This window comes from Pongo abelii, chromosome 19 (assembly GCF_028885655.2).
Source record: "Pongo abelii isolate AG06213 chromosome 19, NHGRI_mPonAbe1-v2.0_pri, whole genome shotgun sequence".
Taxonomy (NCBI): domain Eukaryota; kingdom Metazoa; phylum Chordata; class Mammalia; order Primates; family Hominidae; genus Pongo; species Pongo abelii.
In genome coordinates this window covers 50,657,976-50,683,372 of record NC_072004.2, presented here as the reverse complement: position 1 = coordinate 50,683,372, position 25,397 = coordinate 50,657,976, and the positions used below count along the sequence as shown (strand labels likewise).

General features: G+C 40.0%; 1 protein-coding gene across 1 annotated transcript in view; it reads right to left on the bottom strand.

The window, feature by feature from the left end:
• Positions 1-1,190: 1,190 nt before the first annotated feature.
• The window catches only part of LOC103889600 (polycomb protein SUZ12-like), a 53,781-nt gene continuing 29,574 nt past the window's right edge, over positions 1,191-25,397 (bottom strand). The window contains exons 8-16 of the mRNA XM_063718631.1: positions 23,642-23,726; positions 21,174-21,405; positions 20,268-20,361; positions 13,802-13,907; positions 8,390-8,567; positions 3,583-3,674; positions 2,905-3,050; positions 2,195-2,352; positions 1,191-1,347 (exon numbers count right to left, since the gene is read on the bottom strand). Of these exons, the coding sequence (XP_063574701.1) occupies positions 2,328-2,352; positions 2,905-3,050; positions 3,583-3,674; positions 8,390-8,567; positions 13,802-13,907; positions 20,268-20,361; positions 21,174-21,267 (735 nt within the window). The 5' untranslated portion in view covers positions 21,268-21,405; positions 23,642-23,726 and the 3' untranslated portion in view covers positions 1,191-1,347; positions 2,195-2,327. The remainder of the gene's footprint in view (positions 1,348-2,194; positions 2,353-2,904; positions 3,051-3,582; positions 3,675-8,389; positions 8,568-13,801; positions 13,908-20,267; positions 20,362-21,173; positions 21,406-23,641; positions 23,727-25,397) is intronic.

Below are 25,397 nucleotides of genomic sequence, written 5' to 3'. Positions count from 1 at the left end.
CATATTTAAATTAATTTAGAAATACCCTACCCATGCTTCATGACATGGAGATTCCAGAGTTTCATCACTTCTTTCGCTCCTTCGTTAACATCAGAAAACTCTTCAATTTGCTGGGAAAAAGAAAGAAAAACACCTATTAAACACATATTTTAAGAAAAATTTGTGAGAATGTCAAAAACAGAATGTTTTGGAACTAAAAATACAACATATTTATACAGCAAAGTGGCAACATTTCTTAAAATTAACTTCTATTTAAGTAGTCATTTAATTTAATTTAATTAATTTATTTATTTAGAGACAGAGTGTTGCTCTATCGCCCAGGCTGAAGTACAGTGGCACGATCTCAGCTCACTGAAACCTTGACCTCCCGGGTTCAAGCAATTCTCTTGTCTCCGCCTCCCGAGTAGCTGGGATCACAAGCACACACTACCATGCCCAGCTAACTGTTGTATTTTCTTTTAGTAGAGACGGGGTTTTGCCATGTTGGCCAGGCTGGTCTCTAACTCCTGACCTCAGGTGATCAGCCCAACTCACCCTACCAAAGTGTTGGGATTACAGGTGTGAGCCAGCACACCTGCCGTCATTTAAAAAGGGGAAGCCTAAATTATGATTGCCTATAAATATAGAAATGAAAACACACAATACAAATTTACTTGAAGAAAATCCATATTCCCTTTAACTTGGTAACTTTTTTGTTTGTTTTAATACAGGGTCTCCCTCTGTCACCCAGGCTGGAGTGCAGTGGTGCAATCTTGGCTCACTGCAACCTCCATCTCCTGGAGTTAAGCGACTCTCCTGCCTCAGCCAACTGAATAGCTGGGACTACAAGTGCGTGCCACCATGCCTGGCTCATTTTTTGTATTTTTAGTAGAGACCTGGTTTCACCATGCTGTCCAGACTGGTCTTGAACTCCTGAACTCAGGCAATACGCCTGCCTCGCAAAGTGCTAGGATTACAGGTGTGAGCAACCGCCACCAGCCTAACTTGGTTAACTTTTAAAGTGACATAATTTTAAAACCTGTACATTTCTGGATTCCTTAATTTTTTTTTAAAAAAGTTCCTTTACACTAAAAGTCTAGTTCATAGTAAGCAATTTTCAAAACAAAATAATATTCCAAGATAATAGCCAATAAAGATAATAATAATTACCGTAATGGTTTTTTCTCTTAGCCATCAGGATCCTTTTCATCTTCACTATCTACTTCCATTTCTTGTGGACGGAGAGGTAAGCAGGTATCACTATGGAAATACAGACGATTGTGGCCACTACTATATGTTCTTCGCTGTTCTACTTCCCCATCTTCAGATTCAAGAAATTCAGACATGCTTGCTTTTGTTCGTTTTGGTCTAATGAAAAGAAATAAATGTTGATTTATGGCCTCTACATGTATACCATCTAACTTCACGACTAGGAGTTGAGATCTGTGATAATCTGCAACATCACCATTTTATAAAACTAACCATAAAACAACAGTATTAGAGGCACACCCCCACTAGTTATTTTCTTTCAGTACATAATGTAAATCAAACCTATTACATATTAATTCAAACACAAACTGTCTTTCTGGGTGTGAAAAGTTACAGTTAAAAAGGAGGAAAAAGAAATGAAGTGCTAGTCAGGGCACATTCAGATAGGAATATGCATATAAAATCCTACATGTCAAAACTGTGTATTCTAACTCATGTATATTCACAAAGCAGAAAAGCCGTAACACTGGTTACATACGCATACACCTGCCTTAAAAATTTTTTCAGTTTTACTAAGATTAAAAATTCCCTGTTTGTAATTTTATTTATTACTATTATTATTATTTGAGATGAAGTTTCGCTCTTGTTGCCCAGGCCGGAGTGCAATGGCACAACCTCGGCTCACTGCAACCTCGACCTCCCAGATTCAACCAATTATCCAGAAACTTCTACTGACAGAATTCTTTAATTCCAATAACCACTGCAGCAGTAGTGACATTAACATCATTAAAACTTATGTATAAAGTTCAAAGAAAAAGTGAGAAAACTTCTCTGTAGAAATAGGAGCTATCAAGTGTTATAAAGTAGTTAACAACCCCATAGACACCTAATACTGAAAAATAATAATTTCCACCTAACTAACTAGTAGCTTCATCTAGCTCCTTTGTTCCTCCAACATCAGTAAAAATCAGAGCTTAAACTTGTGTTATATGCCTTTTTTACCTACCTGCACACAAGAATGTGTGTGATAGGTGTTCTCTTAACTGGTCCATTGTGACTAAAAGCAAATCCAGGTTGGCGATGAATATCCTGAGGATTTCCTGCATAGGAGCCATCATAACACTCATTGATAGAAACATCTATCCTAGCACCTTTTGGATGATACTGCAACAAAAATGTCAAAAAAAAAAAAATTAAGTATCCTATCCTAAATATCCCTCCAATTTAATTAAAGAATTTGTGGGCTCCTAATATTTAGAAAACTAAAATAGGCCAGGCACACCAGCATGGTAAACAGGCAGTCAGAAGACCTGGGCTCAACAAAATGTGTTAAAATCTTAACTATGCCATTTATTGCTTGGTGACTTTGTACAAATTATTTCTTGGTTGAGCAAGAATAAGAAAATTATCATTTAATTCAAAGAGTTGGTTGAGGATTTTGTGAGTCAATTAGAGACACTACACAAACATTAATTATAATTCCAAATATATGTCAACTCTGAATCATTCACTGTAATCCATATATACGGCAATCTATCAAATACAGAAATTTGTCATTTTTAAACAAAGTACAATTTTTGAAAGTCACGCAATCTTGTACTTAATGCATATCTTTTCCCTTTTTTAATTAAAAAAATTTTTGTGGGTACATAGGTGTATATATTTATGGGGTACAAGAGATTTCTTAACACAAATTGAGAAAATATGAAAAATTACTCAACACAGTTGAAGACAAATCTGCTGTGGCAGAGTTTAAGATGTTTGAGTAAACTATAAAGTCTGCGGCAGTTCAGAGTACACCAAGGGCAATGCAGGTCATCTCTTGCTTCAGTTTGTTGCCTTGTATTGTTGTTATAGAGATACTAAAAACAATAAAAAAAAAAAAAGCAAATCTCCAATTTACGCATAACAAGATATTTTGTTTAAATATCACTTCTAAAAATAGTTTAAAAAATTTTAAAGGAAAATCAAATTAGAGATATTCTCTTTAATTAAATATGCCCAGCGAGGCGAGGTCACTCACGCTTGTTAATCCCAGCATTTTGGGAGCCAAGGCAGACACTGTCAAATGTATTGCTTGGAGCTCAAGACAAGCCTGGGCAACATGGTAAAACCTCGTCTCCACAGAAACTACAAAAATTAGCCGGGAGTGGTGGCATGTGCTTGTAATTAGTTACTCGGGAGGCTGAGGCGTGAGAATCCGGTTGAACCCAGGAGGCAGAGGTTTGCAGTGAGCCAAGACTGCACCACTGCACTCCAGCCTGGGCAACAAAGTGAGATCCTGTCTCAAATAAATAAATAAATAAAATTAAAATGAACAAAAAATTTTCATGTTTGACATACAAAAAACAAATACATTTCATAATTACTTTAAGAAGGATCAGCTATGTTTACCTGATAAAATATTCTTAATTTTTGTCGGTTTTCATTTGGAGTATCCTTTTCTTTTCTTGTTTGTAGATCTGTAGTCAATGATTCTTTAACAGCTGAAAACATACACTCTTATATTCAATAAAAACATTGCTTTTGAAAAGCAAAATAACATACCTCACAAAAACTATTAAATATTAAAAGTCTCACAGAATTCTACTTGTGGTATTTAAATACATTTGTTATCTCCCTCAACTGATGATTGCGGGAAAAATACCCATAATCAGCATCCCTAATCTGATGTTAAGGTCTATTGGCAGGACTTATTTTTTTCCTTAAAAAGCACCTCTGGCCGGGCGCTGTGGCTCACGCCTGTAATCCCAGCACATTGGGAGGCCAAGGCAGGACGATTACGAGGTCAGGAGTTAGAGACCAGCCTGCCCAACATGGCGAAACCCCATCTCTAATTAAAAATACAAAAAATTAGCAGGGCATGGTGGCGGGCACCTGCAATCCCAGCTACTCAGGAGGCGGAAGCAGAATTGCTTGAACCTGGGAGGCGGAGGGTGCAGTGAGCCAAGACCACACCACTGCACTTCCACCTGGGTGACAAGAGCAAAACTCCGCCTCAAAAAACAAAAACAGGGCCAGGCGCGGTGGCTCACACCTGTAATCCCAGCACTTTGGGAGGCCAAGGCAGGTGGATCCCGAGGTCAGGAGATCGAGACCATCCTGGCTAACACAGTGAAACCCCATCTCTACTAAAAATACAAAAAAATTAGCTGGGCATGGTGGCAGGCACCTGTAGTCCCAGCTACTCGGGAGGCTGAGGCAGGAGAATGGCGTGAACCTGGGAGGCAGAGCTTGCAGTGAGCTGAGATCACGCCACTACACTCCAGCCTGGGCGACTGAGGAAGACTGTCAAAAAAAGAAAAACAGAAACAAAAACAAAAAACCACCTCCTATGTCCTAAACAATTATAAAAGTAACTCCAAGTAATTATATGTCATTACCATGCTATTTTAAGCACTCTGAGGTCAGAATGTGTTTTTTTGTTGTTGTTGAGACAGATTCACTTTGGTGACTAGGCTGGCGTGCAGTGGCGCAATCTCAGCTCACTGCAACCTCCACCTCCTGGGTTCAAGCAATTCTCGTGCCTCAGCCTCCTGAGTAGCTAGGATTACAGGTGCCCTCCACCACACCTGGCTGATTTTTTGTATTGTAGTAGAGACAGGGTTTCACCATATTGCCCAGGCTGGTCCTGAACTCCTGAGCTCAGGCAATCTGCTCATCTCGGCCTCCAAAAGTGCTAGGATTACAGATATGAGTCACCATGCCCAGCCCAGAGTGTGGTTTTAACTGGTGTTTGTATTCTCAGATCCCAGGTGTGAGCAGGCACTAAGTGTTGGTTTATCAGAAAGTAAGTTATACTTATTATATTAAAATTATTTTAGGCCGGGCACGGTGGCTCATGTCTGTAATCCCAGCACTTTGGGAGGCCAAGGTGGGCGGACTGTCTGAGGTCAGAAGTTTGAGACCAGCCTGGCTAACATGGTGAAAGCCCATCTCTATGAAAAAAAACTAGCCAGGCATGGTGGCACACACCTGTAGTCCCAGCTACTTGGGAGGCTGAGGCAGGAGAATTGCTTGAACCTGGGAGGCAGAGGGTGCAGTGAGCTGAGGTTGCGCCACTGCACTCCAGCCTGGGCGACGGAGAAAGACTCCATCTCCAAAAAATAATAATTATTTCAAATCTAAAAAGATAGTGACAAATGATTCTGGTATATTTCCTTTCAGACATAAGAAGAAAAAAAGGTATTTATATTTCCTTACATAATTAACAATTAGGTATAATTTGCATAGAACTTTTTCTTAGTTTTGATGCAACCTTTTACCTATTTCACTGGCTTCTGAGTATTCTGAGAAGTGTCCATACTACAGTTTACTTGCAAAACCTTTCCCCTGACACAAGCCATTTCTTATTTTATTTATATTTTTTATTTTTTATAAGCAACAGAGTGTCACTATGTTGCCCAGGCTGGTCTTGAACTCCTGGGCTTCAAGCAATCCACCCACCCTGGTCTCCCAAAGTGCTGGAATTACAGATGTCAGCCACTGCGCCCAGCCCCATTTCTTATATTTCCTTAATCTGACCATTACTGTGACCTGCACACAATGAGTGTACATGAGTGGTCAAAGAGGACAATTTAAGCCTTCTGCCTTCTTTAAACAGGCAGATAAAGACACATGAGTGCTCTCTCAGGTCAAGAACAATGTACATACTGGACAGATACAAAAATGACAGAACTTGGCCAGGCGCAGTGGCTCAAGCCTGTAGTCCCAGTACTTTGGGACGCTAAGGTAGGTAGATTGCTTGAGCTCAGGAGTTTGAGACCAGCATGGGTGACAGCAAAATCCCATCTCTACCGAAAAATACAAAAATTAACAGGGCGTGGTGGCACGAGCCTGTAGTCCCATCTATATGGAGGGCTAAGGTGGGGGGATCGCTTGAGCCTAGGAGGCGGTGGTTTCAGTGAGCTGAGATGGCACCACTGCACTCCAGCCAGGGTGACAGAGAGAGACCCTGTCTCAAAAAAAAAAAGTAAAATAAAAATGATAGAACACTGCAACTTGGGCCTTAAACTCAGCAGAAAGTTAACTCTATTTGTAAATGTTTTTTCCTCTTAAAAACTGGCTGGGCACGATGGCTCATGCCTGTAATCCCAGCACTTTGGGAGGCCGAGATGGGTGGGTCTCCTGAGATCAGTAGTTTCAGACAAGCCTGGCCAACAAGATGAAACCCTGTCTCTACTAAAAATACAAAAATTAGCCAGGCATGGTGGTGTGTGCCTGTAATCTCAGCTACTCGGGAGGCTGAGGCAGGAGAATTGCTTCAAACCAGGAGGCGGAGGTTGTGCTGAGCCAAGATCACATCACCGCACTGCAGCCTGGGCACGGTGGCTCACATCTGTAATTCCCAGCACTTTGGGAGGCCCAGGCGAGCGGATCACGACGTCAGGAGATCGAGACCATCCTGGCTAACACGGTGAAACCCCATCTCTACTAAAAATACAAAAAAATTAGTCTGGGTGTGGTGGGTCACGCCTGTAATCTCTGCACTTTGGGAGCCCAAGGCAGGCAGATCATGAGGTCAGGAGATTGAGACTATCCTGGCTAACACGGTGAAACCCCGTCTCTACTAAAAATGAAAAAAAAAAAAATAGCCGGGCATGGTGGCCGGCGCCTGTAGTCCCAGCTACTCGGGAGGCAGAGGCAGGAGATTGGCGTGAACCCAGGAGGTGGAGCTTGCAGTGAGCTGAGATCGCACACTGCACTCTGGCCTGGGCAAGACAGCGAGACTCCATCTCAAAAAACAAAACAACAAACAAAAACAGAAAAACTTATACGTGAGTTATAAAAAACATAGTTCCTGGGCTGGGCACAGTGGCTCATGCCTGTAATCCCAGCACTTTGGGAGGCCAAGGCGGGCGGATCATGAGGTCAGGAGATCGAGACCATCCTGGGTAACAAGGTGAAACCCCGTCTCTACTAAAAATACAAAATAAATAAATAAATAAATAAATTAGCTGGTCGTGGTGGTGGGCACCTGTAATCCCAGCTACTCAGGAGGCTGAGGCAGGAGAATGGCATGAACCAGGGAGGCAGAGCTTGCAGTGAGCCAAGATTATGCCACTGCACTCCAGTCTGGGCAACAGAGTGAGACTCCGTCTCAAAAAAAAAAAAAAAAACTTAGTTCCAAAGCTCTTTATAGTTGTGATTCCAAAATCTTAAAAGCTAATCTGAAAACCAGTAGTTTTCTTGTAAGTTTCTGGCAAATCTGTTTAGTGGAAAAACTTGCTCTAAGTTACCATGAGGACCCCACTTCAAGATGTTATATGTGATATCTATACTATGTACCATATCATGCTTCTATAAAATTTTTTTTTTTTCAATTCCAATTTCTAGGCACACTTGGCACAAAGGTTCTGGATAAAGAATTTTTACTACTACTTCAACACAAAACTTTACACTTAATATAGAAGAACCCTAATTTACCATGATTCATAACCTACCTAATAAGCCAAATAATATTTCCAAAAGACTAATCACATAGAGGCCAGGAGAGGTGGCTCTTGCCTGTAATCCCAGCACTTTGAGAGACTGAGGCAGGCAGATCATGAGGTCAGAAGATGGAGACCATCCTGGCTAACACGGTGAAACCTCGTCTCCACTTTTTTAATTTATTGACTTACTTTTATTTTTTTTGAGATGGAGTATTGCTCTGTCGCCCAGGCTGGAGTGCAGTGGCGCAATCTCGGCTGCAACCTCCGTCTCCCGGGTTCACGCCATTCTGCCTCAGCCTCCCAAGTAGCTGGGACTACAGGTGCCTGCCACCAGGCCTGGCTAAATTTTTTTGTATTTTTAGTAGGGACGGGGTTTCACCGTCTTAGCCAGGATGGTCTCCATCTCCTGACCTTGTGATCCGCCCGCCTCGGTCTCCCAAATGCTGGGATTACAGGTGCGAGCCCCTGTGCTCGGCCAACCCTGTCTCTACTAAAACTACAAAAAATTATCCAGGTGTGGTGGCATGCGCCTGTAGTCACAGCTACTCGGGAGGCTGAGTCAGAAGAATCGTTTGAACCCACAAGGCAGAGGTTGCAGTGAGCCGAAATCACACTACTGCACTCCTGCCTGGGCAACAGAGCAAGACTCCATCTCAAAAAAAAAAAAGAAGAATCATATAAAGCAAAACACAAATGAATTAATCTAAAGCACAAGACCTAACTCTGCAAACCATTATTTTATTATTTTGATTGCAATGTTTTCTTACCAATAGTTTGAGTAGGTTTAACTGAACCAGGCTTGTTTTCCTGATGGAGGCTCTCTGAATTTCTAGTGGCAAGAGGTTTGGCAATAGGAGCTGTAGATTTATCATTGGTGTCTCCTGTCCAACGAAGAGTGAACTGCAACGTAGGTCCCTGAGAAAATGTTTCGAATGGAGGCAGCCTCTAAAAAATAAAAAACATGCAAAGACTGGAGACTCAGATAATGAATTCAAATAAATTGTAGAAATTAAAAAAAAAATTCATTATAAGTCAATGTGGATTTGCCTTAATAGATTTGTCTTGAAAATCTAAATGCTGACTGAAATGGCTAGGCAAACAAAGTAAAAGTATGGACCAGACACCACAGAACTTGAACTGGAGAGCACAGGCTGTCTAAAAGAGGCGACCACTGATCAGCAACAGGTGAATTGTTGCCATGTGAAAACATTGGTCCAACACAAACAGATTTTCAGATTTTTCCAAATAGGTCAGAAATCAAAGTTTTCATGGGAAAATTTCCCATTTAGGTTGTTGCTAACCAGTTCAAATGTCTTTTTTTTGAGATGGAGTTTCACTCTTGTCGCCCAGGCTGGTGTGCAACTGGCGTGGTCTCAGCTCACTGCAACCTCCCCCTCCCAGGTTCAAGCAATTCTCCTGTCTCAGCCTCCCAAGTAGCTGGGATTACAGGCACCTGCCGTCATGCTCGGCTAATTTTTTTGTGTGTGTTTTTAGTAGAGATGGGGTTTCACCATCTTGGCCAGGCTGGTCTGGTGATTCAGGTGATTCACCTGCCTCGGCCTCCCAAAGTGCTGGGGTTACAGGCATAAGCCTCAGGTGATTCGCCTGCCTCGGCCTCCCAAAGTGCTGGGGTTACAGGCATAAGCCACCACGCCTGGCCTTGAAATGTCTTAAAAACAAAATTGTGGTACCCAAAGCCCACCAGCATGCAACCTTTGCTCTTAGGTGACCAATTACTTTTTTTTTTTTGTAAATTGAACAGCTTTTCAATTAGTAATTTTCTTTGACTTCTCTCAGTTTCACTGACAATGACTGCCAGTGCTTCTCTTCTTTGATTTTAGGACACTGAGCTATTGAAAATAGCTAACTTTTAGCCATCTGACCGAATCACTCACCCATCCTCAAGAATTTACCTATTAAGCTGATGATCCCAAACTGGTTATCCATTCTTATCCTTACACTTGAACTGTAAACTCATATCTCCAATTGCCTCTTGGACATTGCCAGTTGATCTCAATGTCACCTTGAACTAAAACATGTTTAGAAGTGTATCCAGTATCTTTTCTTCTAAAACACTTTCCTTCTCATATTATTTTTGTTCTTGTCATTATCATTCTACTAGTGACCCTAAGCTAAAAATTTTGGAATTATATTTGACTCCTATTCTTTCGTTTCTCATGTAATTACCAAGTCCTTTTTGAAATGTCTATCATTTCTTCCTTGTCCTTCAAGGATCACAGAAAAAAACCTTTGTATAGATCAGTATTGCCTTACTACTAGAGTATCTCAATTGTTCTACTTGCTTCTGATTTTTACTTTCCTATTCAAATATAGGAGAGATCAAGTAATCTTCAACGAGCTTCAATTTATTTTACTGCCACAGAGGCCTAAACTCCTTCTATATCGTTATTACAAAGTAATCCTCTTAAAACTATTTAGACTAGAGGACCGGGCGCAATGGCACACGCCTGTAATCCCAGCACTTTGGGAGGCCAAGGAGGGCAGATCATGAGGTCAGGAGTTCGAGACCATCCTGGACAACATGGTGAAACTCCGTCTCTACTAAAATACAAACAATTAGCTGGGCATGGTGGCTGGCGCCTGTAATCCCAGCTACTCGGGAGGCTGAGGCAGGAGAATTGCTTGAACTCGAAAGGCAGAGGTTGCAGTGAGCCGAAATTGCACCACTGCACTCCAGCCTGGCAACAGAGCAAGACTCCATCTCAAAAAACAAAACAAAACAAAAAACCATTTAGACTAGAATGTAGTAAAAGTGTGTTCAGAGACTAGTTTGGACACAGCAGTCCACAGGAATTTATCTTATAAAATACTTGATACAGGTTCAAGTATAATCACTATTAACATTTTTGACAAGATTAAAAAAAATCAAATAACCCAATTATCTATTAGACCAGCACTGGTTTAGTCAATTAAGGAACCCCAAAAAACAGAACAAAACAAAAAAACTCAGAACTTTTAAAAAGAAGTAAATCTATATGCTCTGACTTAAAAGGATGCCCATTTTACAGGGTTAAGAGCTTCCAGATAGGCTGGGCACAGTAGCTCACACCTGTAATCCCAGCACTTTGGGACGCCAAGGTGGGTGGAAAACCTGAGGTCAGGAGTGTGAGACCAACCAAGCCAACATGGTGAAACCTCCAGGCATAGTGGCGCATGCCAGTAATCTCAACTATTCAGGAGGCTGAGGCAAAAGAATTGCTTGAACCCAGGAGGCAGAGGTTGCAGTGAACCGAGACTGTGCCATTGCACTCCACCTCTGGGTGACAGAGCGAGACTCCATCTCAACAGAAACGAAAAAAAAAAAAAGGCCAGGCCGGGCACAGCGGCTTATGCCTGTAATCCCAGTACTTTGGGAGGCCGAGGCGGGCAGATCACAAGGTCAGGAGTTCGAGACCAGCCTGGCCAACATGGTGAAACTCCATCTCTACTAAAAATACGAAAATCAGCTGGGCGTGGTGGTGCGCGCCTGTGATCCCAGCTACTCAGGAGGCTGAGGCTGGAGAATCGCTTGAACCCGGGAGGCGGAGGTTGCAGTGAGCCAAGATCATGCCACTGTACTCCAGCCTGGGTGACAGAGTGAAACTCCATCTCAAAAACAAACAAACAAAAAAACCCAAAAACAACAAATAAAACCAATAACAACAAAAATCCTTCATATATATAATCCTTATAGTCTCATGAATAAAAACATACTTTAAAACAAGAAATTTAAAATGAAAAAGATCATAAAGATAAATCCATGCAGAAAACCCAAACAGTATAGATAAAAATTATTTGAAATCTCATCACCTGGAGTTAACCACTATTATAAATTTTAGAAAGAGGGAAAATATATATGTGTATATATATATATACACACACTTATGTAAAAATTTAATATGGAAATCTTGTCAAACTATCATCCTTTTTAATAGCTTTTTATATTTAACGTGTTTCTAACGTTTCATTATTTAAAAAATGCTGAGAAAACCTGTTACCTACATCTTTTGTTAACGAGTTACTATATTGTGACAAAAATATAAAATTTTAATTGTTAAAGACTATATATACAATTTTAACTTTATATATATTGCCAGTCTGCCCTATAGTAAGACTGTATCAACGTTTTTTTTGAGACAGAGTCTTGCTCTGTCTCCCCGGATAAAGTTGAAGTGGCAAAATCTCAGCTCACTGAAACCCTCTGCCTCCCAGATTCAAGTTAATATTCCTAAGCCTCCCAAGTAGCTGGGACTACAAGCATCTGCCACCATGCCCGGCTAATTTTTTGTGTTTTTGGTAGAGATGTGGTTTGACATGTTGGCCAGGCTGGTGTCAAACTCATAACCTCAGGTGATCCACCCGCCTTGGCCTCCCAAAGTGCTGGGATTACAGGCATGAGCCACTGAGCCCGACCCCAACTTACTGTTACATCAAAATATTATTTGAGAGTATATGTGTCCTCACATCCCTAAAACACTAGAAACTGTCAAACTTTTAATCTTTGTTGAACTCTCAAAAGTAGTTATCTCTGCATTTGCATGCCTTTGAGTACTAATAAGGTTGAGTACTGCTTTAAAAGTTTGCTGGCCATCTATATTTGTTTTTTTAAGAACTGCGTGATAGTCCTTGACACATATTTCTTATTAGACTGCGTATCTTTTTCTTGTTTTATAATTCACAATATTATGTATTCATAGTAGCATTTTGTGTTACAGATATTTCCCCCATTCCATAATTTGTTTGTAACTTCAGATATTTTGCAGTATAAAAATGACTAATTTTAACCCGACAATTTTTACTTTATGCTTTCTTACTTTTAAATCATCCTTAGAAGGGTCTTCCTCACTGCAATATATTAACATTCACCTATTTTTTTTCCATGCCTATGAATGTTCATTTTTACATGTTTATGAGCCTTCCAGAATGTATTAGGTCTAAGATTATTTCCAGATGACTGGAGAAGAGTTGTCACAATTAATGAACAGTTTCTCTTTCTCACATAGCTATACCACCACCTTTATCATAAACTAAATTTCAAATATACATCAAACTATTTCAGGACTATGCCTGAATGATACGCTTGTCTATTCCTATGCTTATACCATAGAGTTTAAGTTCTCTTAACCTTATGGTATGTACTACTGTATATTGTATATCATACTACAACTGGTACGTAAAAATTCTCAAAATATTTTTCTAAAATTTCTCTTACTATTACTAAATACTTGTCCTTCTAGATTAACTTGGAACTAATTTTAAGGCTTAAAAAAATCCTTATGAGATTTTGCATTGGATGGTACACCGACCTAACATATTTAGAAATAAAAGACATCGTTAGTTTTGAATCTACCTATTTAAGAAATGTATGAATTCCTCTTCATCTCTTAAAAGAGTTATTTTAAGTATGCTTAATCTAAATTCTGCAGATTTCTTGATAAACGTATGACTAGTCATCCCTTATTACCTGCCATTACAATGAATAGAATTTAAAATAGCCGTTAACATTTATTGAGCACTTACTGTATGCCAGGCACTGTACTAAATATTTTATTATTTCATCTAATCCATCAATTTTATGTCTCATGTTACAGGTGAAGAAACTGAGACATGGATAAGTAACTTGCCAAACGCCACATAGCTAGGAGCAGAGATTTGAATCAGGCAGTCTGGCTCTCGAAGTATGATGCCTTCTGTGTGGCCGGGTGCAGTGGCTCATGCCTGTAATCCCAGCGCTTTGGGAGGCCAAGGTGGGTGGATCACAAGGTAAGGAGTTCCAGACGAGCCTGGCCAACATGGTCAAACCCCGCCTCTACTGAAAATAAAAAAAAATTAGCCAGGCGTGGTGGCACGCACCTGTAATCACAGCTACTCGGAAGGCTGAGACAGGAGAATCGCTTGAACCCGGGAGGTGGAGGTTGCAGTGAGCCGAGACCATGCCACTGCACTCCAGCCTGGGAAACAGAGCAAGACTCCCCCTCACAAAAAAAAAAAAAAAAAAAAAAAAAAAAAGAATGATACCCTCCGTTAAATGCTCTGACTAGATCACTTACTTGTGTTTTTTAAAGTACAAAAAACAAAGGACTCTACTTCCAACATGAATTAGCATTTGGGGAAGAAAACATCAATCAAAAACGGGAGTTCATAACTATAACGTGCTCAACTTTCTAAGTAGTCCGTACCTTCCCATCAAGAATAGTCTCCCGTGTTGCTCTTTTCTTGCTTATTGGACATTCTTCCATTTCCTGCATGGCTACTTCATATTCCCCATCTAAAAGCTGTGAGCGCCTGTTAGACAAACACATATACTTTAACGTAACCTGTGTTATTACTATAAGTACACAAATTCTACATCTTTAGATTTATACTAAAACCATTTATTAAATTTATAAACTAGCTTACATACCCAACAAGATTTTAAAAATACACCTACACTCCATTCCTGATGAAAGCAATTTTAATGAGGTACACTAAAAACTGTATTACTAGGAATTCATTACTGTAGCTACTCAGATATAACTCTAAACATGTAAAGTATAATATGCCTGAGGTCTCAAAACCTGGTACGTTGTCAACATTAAATATAAAGCGTAAGTACAGGCTTTATTTATTTATTCATTTGAGACGGAGTCTTGCTCTGTTGCAACCCAGGCTGGAGTGCAGTGGTGCAATCTCCGCTCACCATAATCTCTGCTGCCCAGGTTCAAGCGATTCTCCTGCCTCAGCCTCCCGAGTAGCTGGGATTACAGGCGCGTGCCACCATGCCCGGCTAATTTTTGTATTTTTAGTAGAGACAGGTTTCTGCATCTTGGCCAGGCTGGTCTTAAACTCCTGCCCTCCTGTTCCACCCACCTCGGCCTCCTAAAGTGCTGGGATTACAGGCGTGAACCACCGCGTCCAGCCCAGGCTTTGTATTTTTAAAAATAGGATAACAGTGTTACAATGCTTGTCTTAGAGAAACACTAAGAATTCTGTTACTTTTAACTACTGTAATTGTTTGAACTAGAATCCTTTACTTTTATACTTGACCAGTAAACTGATTATTATAATGACGAATCTGGTAACTATGGAATTCTGGGGGCACCTGGCACATATAGGTGCTCAATAAACACTTCATGGAATACTAATTGAATCAAATAATTCAAATATATTCACACAATATAGTTTTAAGGTATGTGTACGTATGTGTCTATGTATAATTTATTTTTTCCATACTTTAAACACTAGTAACCACTACTAAACACCATTCTTCAACCATGCTCAGTAATTAACTGTATATATCAAGAAACTGGCTTCTCTTCATCACTCTTACAGAAATTCTATTAGATAAAAACAGCTGACATTTATTGAGTGTTCACTATGTGCCAGGCACTATTATAAAGATTTTACATGGTTCATTTAATCTTCCCAACAATGCTACGAACTATGTACTATTACTCCACTGCCAGAAGAGAAAACGGAGGCAAGAAAAGGTTAAATAACTTGCCTTCAAATCAAACCGTAAATAGCCAGATCTAGCAAATGAATCCAGGTGTCTGTCTCTAAAGTCTCTTAAAACCAAATGATTGACACTTAAGAATTTTTGTCTTTTCTCTATGCTGTACTACTTAAATTTAGTCAACTTCAATAGTACATCAGCAAAGCCATTCAACTCTTTATTTTAAAAACTAATTTCTTTATTCAAATAGGTAATAAATTCATATATTTCTAAATCACAAAGGAGCTTCCTTATGCTTTTACATAGATACATACTATTCCATTTTGTGGGTGTACATTTGATACCTACAATCCAATGCACCCTCCTATCTGTAATGTATGTGGAGACCTTTCCCCCACAGCCTCATCAAGTGCTTTATCAAGTTTTTTGATCTCTGTTAATCTGATAAGTGAAAAAACTCATCTCAATGTACTTTTAATTCAGATGTTTTATCGTTTTAATTGTTTAAGAACCATATATATCTATTTTGGTAAACTTTTTATTGTTTCCTTTGCCCATTCTTCTATTGGGCAGTGGTCTTTTAAAATTAGTATGACCTGTTTACATTCAAGAATGAGGTATCTACCTGAAAGACAAGTTGAAAATAATTTCTCCCCATCTTGTCATTTTTGACTTTGGTTATGGTGGCTTTTTTGTTTTCTGAAGAAGTTTTTGATTTTTATTTTGTTCAACTTTGCATTCTTTTCCTATATGGCTTTTGAATATTGGTTATTATTTCAAGGAATTAACTGGATTTTGTTTTTTTTTTTTTGACAGTCGCTCTGTCACCCAGGCTGGAGTGCAGTGACACAATCATAGCTCACTACAGCCTCAGACTCCTGGGCTCAAGAGATCCTCCCACCTTGGTCTTCCAAAGTACTAAGATTACAAGTGTGAGCCACTGCACTCAGCCCTCTGTGAGATTTTAAAAACAATTTTTACACATCTAACATGCAGATTTTGGCTTAAAAATACTATTCTTCTATAAGGAATCAGGACTCCTTGAAGAAATCACAACTTCAGAGCAGAGGTAAGAAAAGAAGAAGGTAGGCCAGACGCAGTGGCTCATGCCCGTAATCCCAACACTTTGGGAGGCTGAGGTGGGAGGATCACCTGAGGTCGGAAGTTCAAGACCAGCCTGACCAACAGGGAGAAACCTTGTCTCTACTAGAAATACAAAATTTGCCAGGCATGGTGACGCATGCCTGTAATCCCAGCTACTCGGGAGGCTGAGGCAGGAGAATCGCTTGAACCCAGGAGGCAGAGGTAGCGGTGAGCTGAGATCGTGCCTTTGCGCTCCAGCCTGGGCAACAGGAGCGAAACTCCGTCTCCAAAAAAAAAAAAAAAAAGAGAAGGTGATTCTGGTAAATGTTACTATTCTAGAAAATCAGGAAAAATAACAGCAACAAAACAGGACACAGAAGCCTACTTAGAAGGGCTCCTCCTGACCAAATATGAGACAATTTGAGCATTAAAATAACAGTATCAATAGATTAAAACTAATTGAATAAATAGAATTTGTTAATCCATACTGATTTTAAAATATCAAAGCTGAGGAAAGGAATGCTCTTCTTTTTAAATTCACATGTAACTTAAAAAAAATTTTTTTTTTTCTTTTTAGGAACGAGGTCTTGCTATGTTGCCCAAACTGGTCTCAAACTCCTGGGCTCAAATAGTCTTCCTGCCTTGGACTTCCAGAGTGTTAGGGTTACAGGTATCAGCCACCATGCCTGCCTGTTTTTCTCTCTCTCTCTCTCTCTCTCTCCACACACACATATATATTTTTAGGGTTAGTCAAGTGAAGCAGTGGGAGCAGAGAAGGAATGCTCTTCTTTATAAAAAAATGCAAATAAATGTGGAAGAAATGTTAGAAAATTACCATTTTCCAACTGCCAAAGGAATAATTTATTCAAGCAAAAATAATCAATCGACGTTAAAACTATTGGGTGAAAGGCTATGGGAAGAAAATGGATATTTACTCAGCTTCATGTATTAGCATAAGAATTATATGCTGATTTATATAAAAGGGAAAAAAAGTACTGTTACAATGGAGAAATATTGTGAACAGCATTTTAACTGAGTGATCAAACCTAATATTACCTTTTGTCTGTGATGTAGTACGTAAACAACACATCCCTCATTAGAATCCCTGCCAAAAATGTTTAACCTGAAGCTAATCAAGAAGAAATCATCACAGACGTCCTAATTGAGATACATTCTGCAAAACTACAGGCCTATACTGGGGAAAAATGTCACAGAAGGTAGGGAGAAAGGCTAGAGGACTATTCCAAATTGAAGAAGACTGAAGAACTATGACATCTAGCTATGGAATCGGGGTGGGGACAGGACAAATTATAAAGGACATTATTGAGGTCAACTGGGGAGATAGTATTGTATTTGTATTTTAATTTTCCTCATAAGTGTACGGTGGTTATACCAGAAAATGTCTTCGTTCTTAGGAGATACATGCAAGAGAGTTTATAAATGAGGAATAAAGCCAACTTTCAAATTGTTCAGCACAGAAATAAAATATATACTCATAAATAAATCAAATGTGGCAAAATGTTAACAAAAGATACAATCTAGATGAAGGGTATGTGGATATTAAATGACTTTAGTATTCTTTCAACTTTCCTATAGTTTGGAATTTTTTTTTTTTTTTTTCTTGAGACAGAGTCTCGCTGTCACCAGGCTGGAGTGCAGTGGCGTGATCTCAACTCACTGTAACCCCTGCCTCCTGGATTCAAGCAATTCTCCTGCCTCAGCCTCCTGAGTAGCTGGGACTACAGGCACGCACCACCACGCCCAGCTAATTTTTGTGTTTTTAGTAGAGATGGGGTTTCACCAATGTTGGCCAGGACGGTCTCGAACTCTTGACCTCGTGATCCGCCCGCCTCAGCCTCCCAAAGTGCTGGGATTACAGGCGTGAGCCACCACGCCCGGATGAATATTTTCAAAATAAGCTGCTGTGGGGAAATTCTCCCAGTTTCTTCTTGGCACTTTTTCTTTAAAATAAAAGTATTATCTTTTTCTTACAAGAAATGTGTAAACATATGTGTCAGGTACAGGGATTGAAAAAGAAAACAGAACATACCCCATGCTGCCTAAAATAGAACAATTAACAGCATCGATGAAGTCCAATGTGCCTCATTCTAATTGTTTCCCCCACAGACATGACCACTATTTTCTAGTACATTTATGGTTCTACTGTTTTCCATTTAAATCTTCGATCCACAATAAAATTTCTGACTTTAAGAAGACACTGGCCGGGCACGGTGGCTCACCTGTAATCCTAGCACTTTGGGAGGCTGAGGCAGGTGGATGATCTGAGGTCAGGAGCTACAGACCAGCCTGGCCAACATGGTGAAACCTCATCTCTCTAAAAATACAAAAATTAGCTGGGCATGGTAGCAGGTGCCTGTAATCCCAGCTATTCAGGAGGCTGAGGCAGGTGAATCGCTTGAACCCAGGAGGCAGAGGTTGCAGTGAGCTGAGATCATGCCACTGAACTCCAGCCTGGGTGACACAGCGGGAGTCCGTCTCAAAAATAAACAAATAAATAAATAAAAAATAAACAATAGGAAGAATGGCCTAGTTACTTTCCCTGGTTCTTTGTCCTATACCTGACAATAAACTGTTAACTACCAGCACGCAGCCTGCTACAAGAAATGACGGCATAGGTTTCTTTCTCCAGTCTCAAAAAGAAAAAATGCTGGATTTGCTTCCCAGACATTCTTTCACTGGTGATATTTTCACTAAAATATTTCGTTTCCAAATAGAAATTGCAGAAATTATTATAAGTCTGTGTTTCTTGCCATCCTGTACCAAATGCACAGAGGTACACAATGATTATACATGATTTTCTTTTTTTTTTTTTTTCTTTTTTTTTTTTTTTAAGATAGAGTCTTGCTCTGTCACCCAGGAAGGAGTGCAGTGGCATGCTCTCGGCTCACTGCAACCTCTGCCTCCCGGGTTCAAGCGATTCTCCTGCCTCAGCCTCCTGAGTAGCTGGGATTACAGGCACACGCCACCGTGCCCGGCTAATTTTTGTATTTTTACTAGAGACAAGGTTTCACCATCTTGGCCAGGCTGGTCTCAAACTCCTGACCTCGTGATCCACCCGCTTCAGCCTCCCAAAGAGCTGGGATTGCAGGTGTGAGCCACTGCGCCCGGCCTTCTTTCTTTTTTTAAAAAAGATGGGGTCTCACCTAGGCATGGTGGCTCATGCCTGTAATCCCAGCACTTTGGGAGGCCAAGGCAGGCGGATCACAAGGTCAGGAGACCGATACCATTCTGGCTAACACGGTGAAACCCCATCTCTACTGAAAATACAAAAAATTAGCCGGGTGTGGTGGCACGCACCTGTAATCCCAGCTACTCCAGAGGCTGAAGCAGGAGACTTGCTCTAACCCAGGTGGCAGAGGGGTCGCAGTGAGCAGAGATTGCGCCACTGCACTCCTGCCTGGGTGACACAGTGAGACACCATCCTAAAAAAAAAAAAAAAAAAAAAAAGATGGATCTCACTTTGTCACTCAGGCCAGAGTACAGTGGCATGATCATAGCTCATTGCTGCCTTGAACTCCTGGGCTCAAACAATCCTCCCACCTTAGCCTCCTATGTAGCTGCAACTACAGGTGCATACCCACCATGACCAGCTCCTCTTCCTTAATTTTTAATAAACACATAACCCCAAGATTTACGTAGGGCCCAGTCCATTTAAGTCTCTTCTCAAATATTACCTCCTCCCAGAGGATATCTCTCTAAAACAGTAACCATTTATTCTCTATTTTTCTTCACAACACTCATCACTAAGTGACATTAGTTGATCTTTTGGGTGGTGGTCTGTTTCCTCCACTAAAAGTTAAGCTCCATGGTGAAGGCAGGGATTTTGTTGCCTTCTTAATGTCTAGAACAGTGTCTGGCAAAGAGTAGACACTCAGAAAATATTTGCCAAATAAGTAAGTTTAACTGAGCTATCTAACCAAATAGTTCCTTAATTATTGTTTTCTATGAAACAGACAAAAATTCAGTGTTTGCAAATTTGTTTTTTCATCCGTAAGAATAAAAAGAAACAAAGGCAATGAAATAATCAATATAAATAATTATATTCTGCTTCAGAATGAAAACATTTCCAGAACATTGTGGGAGCCTCACTTGTTCATCAACATTACCTGTTTTTATCAAATACTGTCATTTGTGCAACAAAGGTCTTTTCCCTATCCTCACGATTTCGTTTTCTTCTGGCTGGAGGCTCTTCATTGACATCTAAATTTAACAAACATTTCTCATAAATCGAATATTAAAACAAAAATGTGTTATGATATATGGTCCCTTAACATAAAACATGCTACATTTATCCCAAATGAGGTACGAATTACACTAAAGTTGCAATAATATACAGACCACGTTTTCCAATTTTGCATTTTTACTGTATGTTCTTTTTAACACTCACAACATTAACCCCACATCTTTGCAAATGCTAATGTTGCTGTTTAGAATTATCTTTGCTAGGCAAACTCCTTCTCACTCATGGTAACTCTCCAAAAACTTCAAACAATACTTCAAGAGTCAAAGATTATTTCTTCCAACGTGTTTCTCTGCTGAACTTCACATATACCTGTATTATGCCACTCATCATTTTGCTGCAATGATATATTTCATGTATATTTCCCTACACTAGGTTGTGAGACTTTGGAGGATAGGACTGAATGTTTTAATCATCTTGGATTAAATTAAATCATCCCCAGCACCTATGTGTTTGTTGAATGAATACCTCAAAGATGAATTCACAATTGTTGGAAGAAAAGAGGGATGGGTAGGGGGATAAATACGCAACAAGTATAATAAAATGTTCATTGTTGAATCTAAGAGGTAAGTAGATAGGTGTTCACTATAAAATACTCCTCATTGTCCTTTATGTTTGAAAATTTGCACAACAAAATGTTGAGGTGGAGGTGAATTCACTGTTTGCTTTAAGACTCAGCACCATGACTATCATGAAGGAACACTGGTACAATCATTTTCAATGACCATCTTAATCTCCAGTGATAAAATCTAGTAAAAAAAAAAAAAATTACCAATATTTTCACTGGTTTCTCCATTAATCATTCCATTAAACTCTCTTCTTCCTGGACGAGTCACTCTAAACAGCAACGAGTAAGACTTCACCATATGGCTGTTATTAGGTTCAAATTCATTACCGGAAACTGCAAGGGACGGGAAATTTCCAGGTTTTGTTTGATTGAGGTCAGGATTCAAAGGCACCTGCTTTTTACCTCTAGGAACTTGCCTTATTGGACAACTTACATCCTGCAAAGGTAAAGATTATTAATTTATGTTTATTTGTACATAAGCAATAAGAATTATAATAAAACTTCTAATCACAGCTATAGGAAACACGGGAGATAGGCCATGATCACCAAATGGAATGTTAAAATTCTAACCATAGTTCTGAAAACTGTGAAGCAAAAATAAAAATTCGAAATACCTATATTCCAAATATTAAAGCAATTGAGGTTTTCTCCAACATAATGAAATTATGATACAGTACATCTAATATTTAGCTAACAGTGATCTGAAACAGTTGTATATTAGAAATTTAGAACTAAAAGCATGCTAAATCTCTCTGGTAAGGCTTTTTAGCAACAACAAAAAAACCATGCTAAAATGTTCAACTCATGTACTTTTATCAAATCTCTTAAATGTTCTTTTTTAACATGACAATGACTAATAGGACCATTAGAAATAAAAAAAATGACTAATAATCCCATGGTCAACAACATTATGAAACAGTAAATCCATATAGTTAAAATATGTTGTTTAACAGAAAGGATCATCATCCTTAAAAAAACAAAAACAAAACTGGTTTTATCTACCAATGATCATATTCTGAGTAATATTCTGTTATTGTATGATTAGTTACACTGAAAATGCATACTAGAAAAACTGGAAGGATCAGAAGACCTTTATGACAGTATCTTACAGCAGCTACTTCTTTTAAAATAAATAGAATACGTACAGTCTAAAAAAATTTCTATTTTATGAGACTATAAAGTGAAAACTATGAATTCTCACCCACCCCCAGGTCTTACGCTCCGGAGATGACTAATACTAGCAGTTGGCTGTGTATATTCTTCCAGGAAAATGATTACCCCTGATACATTTTTTTGAACATAAGAATGACTATATTTATATTCATATCTTATTCTAAGTAATGTATCTTGGATTTTCATATCACTTGTAATGTGTATGGAGGTTAGGAGTAAGAAGTGATAAAGGCTGGAGTGCAGTTGTGCGATCTCGGCTCGCTGCAAGCTCCGCCTCCCGGGTTCGTACCATTCTCCTGCCTCAGCCTCCTAAGTAGCTGGCACTACAGGTGCCCGTCACCACGCCTGGCTAATTTTTTGTATTTTTAGCAGAGACGAGATTTCACTGTGTTAGCCAGTCGATCTCCTGACCTCTTGATCTGCCCACCTTGGCCTCTCAAAGTGCTGGGATTACAGGCGTGAGCCACTGCACCTGGCAAGGAGTGATATCTCCTAACTTTACATACATTTTTTTTTTTTCCTTGAGACAGTTTCACTCTGTCGCACAGGCTGGAGCTCAGTGGTGCAATCATGGTTCACTGCAGCCTTGACTTACTGGGCTCAAGCAATCCTCCCGAGTAGCTGGGACTACAGGCACAGGCCGTCATGCCTAGCTCATTTTTGTATTTTTGGTAGAGACAGGGTTTCGCCATGTTGCCCAGGATGCTTAACTCCCGGGTTCAAGCAATCTGCCCACTTCTGTCTCCCAAAGTGCTGGGATTATAGGTGTGAGCTACGGCAACCGGCCTTTACATAAACTTTCAAAAATAAAGTTCCACTGCTGCCTCCGAGGTGCCTTAGTCTACTCCCTCCCAATGATTGAGGCCCGTATGGCCTATGGTCTTGGAAGAATATCAGCACTGGGACCCTGGACCCAGACCAGTTCCTACTCCTCTTGAAACACTCGAGGACTTGAGGCAACTAAAGGCACATATGTTGGCTTTCATCGGTTGACCAGGAAACATCTTAACACTTGTTTCTATGGTGAAATAACTTTACCTTATAAAAATTTGAAGCAATGTACTAATAAGTGAATGGCTAATAACGCTGACAACAAAATTTCTTTGCCTGAGGGCAGTGTTACAAAGGATAATCTTGTGGAAAACACTTTCTCTTAGCCCTTATCTAAAATGTCAATGGGTACAAATAGCTAAGAAATACGCTAACAGATTGAAATGGTAAAAAAGCAACTGAATTTATGCCAGATGCTAAAACACAGCTTCTCCATTTCCAGACTCCTATGAGAAAGTTTTGTACAGACACTTATTAAAAGACTAGAAAAACTACACAGATACGCGAGTTGGCAAAAGAGGTTATCAGTTTTATAATTAGGCCATCAACATATTTCTTAAGCTTTCAAAATTTAAAACTCAGCTTTAAAATACAATATATATGCATAAAGATGTCCAATTAAGCAAATTATTCCATTTAATCTACCAATATCATTTTGTTGACATTACCTTTCTTTTTTTGTGGCAAACTTTCACAAGCAGGACTTCCAGGGTAACAGAATTTTGTTCATTTTCTGAGTTTGTGATGGCTTATCTAAATAGAAAATCAGTATTTTAAAATGTATTTTAAAAATATATGAACACGGTATTCATTTTGCTAACAAGTCAGGGAACTTCAAACAGAGATTTCCCATAATAAGACTTCTCAAAAGTTCACTCGTTCTTTTTTCCTCAAATCAGTTCCAAACTTACAGCAAACTCTTTAAAAGCCTTTATATATAGTGTAAATAAACCACTCACAAAACAAATATAATTACCGTCCTATATGCTGTAATTTTTTTTTCCATTAGATATAGGTTTTGCTCTGTTGCCCAAGGTACAGTGCAGTGGCACAATCACAGCTCACTGCAGTCACAAGCTCCTGGGATCAAGTGATCCTCACACATCAGCAAGGCAGCCTCCTGAGTGCCTGGGATTACAGGCGTGAGCCACCATGCCCAGGTTTTAAGTATAAAAAATATTCACTGGCCAGGCATAGTGGCTCATGCCTGTAATCCCAACACTTTGGGAGGCCAAGGCAAGAATATCACTTAAGGCCAAGAGTTCAAGACCAGCCTGGGCAACACAGAGACCCTGTCTCTACAAAATGTCAAAAAATTAGCTGGGTGTGGCGGGTGTCATGTGCCTGTAGTCCTAGCTACCCTCAGAGGCTAGGTGGAAGGATCTCTTGAGCCAAGGAGTTCAAGGCTGCAGTGAGCTATGATCCTGTCACTGCCCTCTAGTCTGGGTGAAAGAGTGAGATCCTGTGTCTAAAACACATCTACACGTTTCTATTTCTATATATATTTCCTAACTCCTTTTTTCTTTTTGAGACAGAGACTCGTTCTGTCACCCAGGCTGGAGTGCAGTAGGGCGATCTTGGCTCACTGCAACTTCTGCCTCCCGGGTTAAAATGAACCTCCCACCTCAGCTTCCCAAAAGTATCTGGGACTACAGGTGCGCACCACGACACCCAGCTAATTTTTTTAATTTTTAGTAGAGATGGGGTTTCACCATGTTGGCTAGGCTGGTCTTGAACTCCTGACCTCAAGTGATCCACCTGCCTTGGCCTCCCAAAATGCTGGGATTACAGGTGTGAGCCACCACACCTGGCCATATTTACTGAATATTTCTAATTTGAAGATTTAATATTTGTGTTTGTTTTTCAGACAAGGGTCTGGCTATGTTGCCCAGGCTGGTCTCAAACTTCTGGGCTCAAGTGATTCTCCCATTTTAAGCCTCCTAAGTAGCTGAGACTACAGGCACATGCAACTGGGCTGGCTTGAAGATTTAACATTTATGATAATACACTGCTAGTCAAAAGTAATTCTGACAAATACAGTTAAAGCTTCTTGGCAGAAAGCATAAATGAAAATAGTTGCAGGAGGGCCGGGTGTGGTGGCTCACGCCTGTAATCCCAGCACTTAGGGAGGTCGAGGCAGGTGGATCACCTGAGGCCAGGAGTTCGAGACCAGCCTGACCAACACAGAGAAACCCCGTCTCTACTAAAAATACAACATCAGCCAGGCACGGTGGTGCAAGCCTGTAATCTCAGCTACTTGGGAGGCTGAGGCAGAACTGCTTGAACCAGGGGTGGGGGGCAGAGGTTGCAGTGGGCCGAGATCACACCATTGCACTCCAGCCTGGGCAACAAGAGCGAAACTCCATCTCCAAAAAAAAAAAAAAAAAAATTGCAGGAGACAACCACGTTCAAAATAAGCATCTT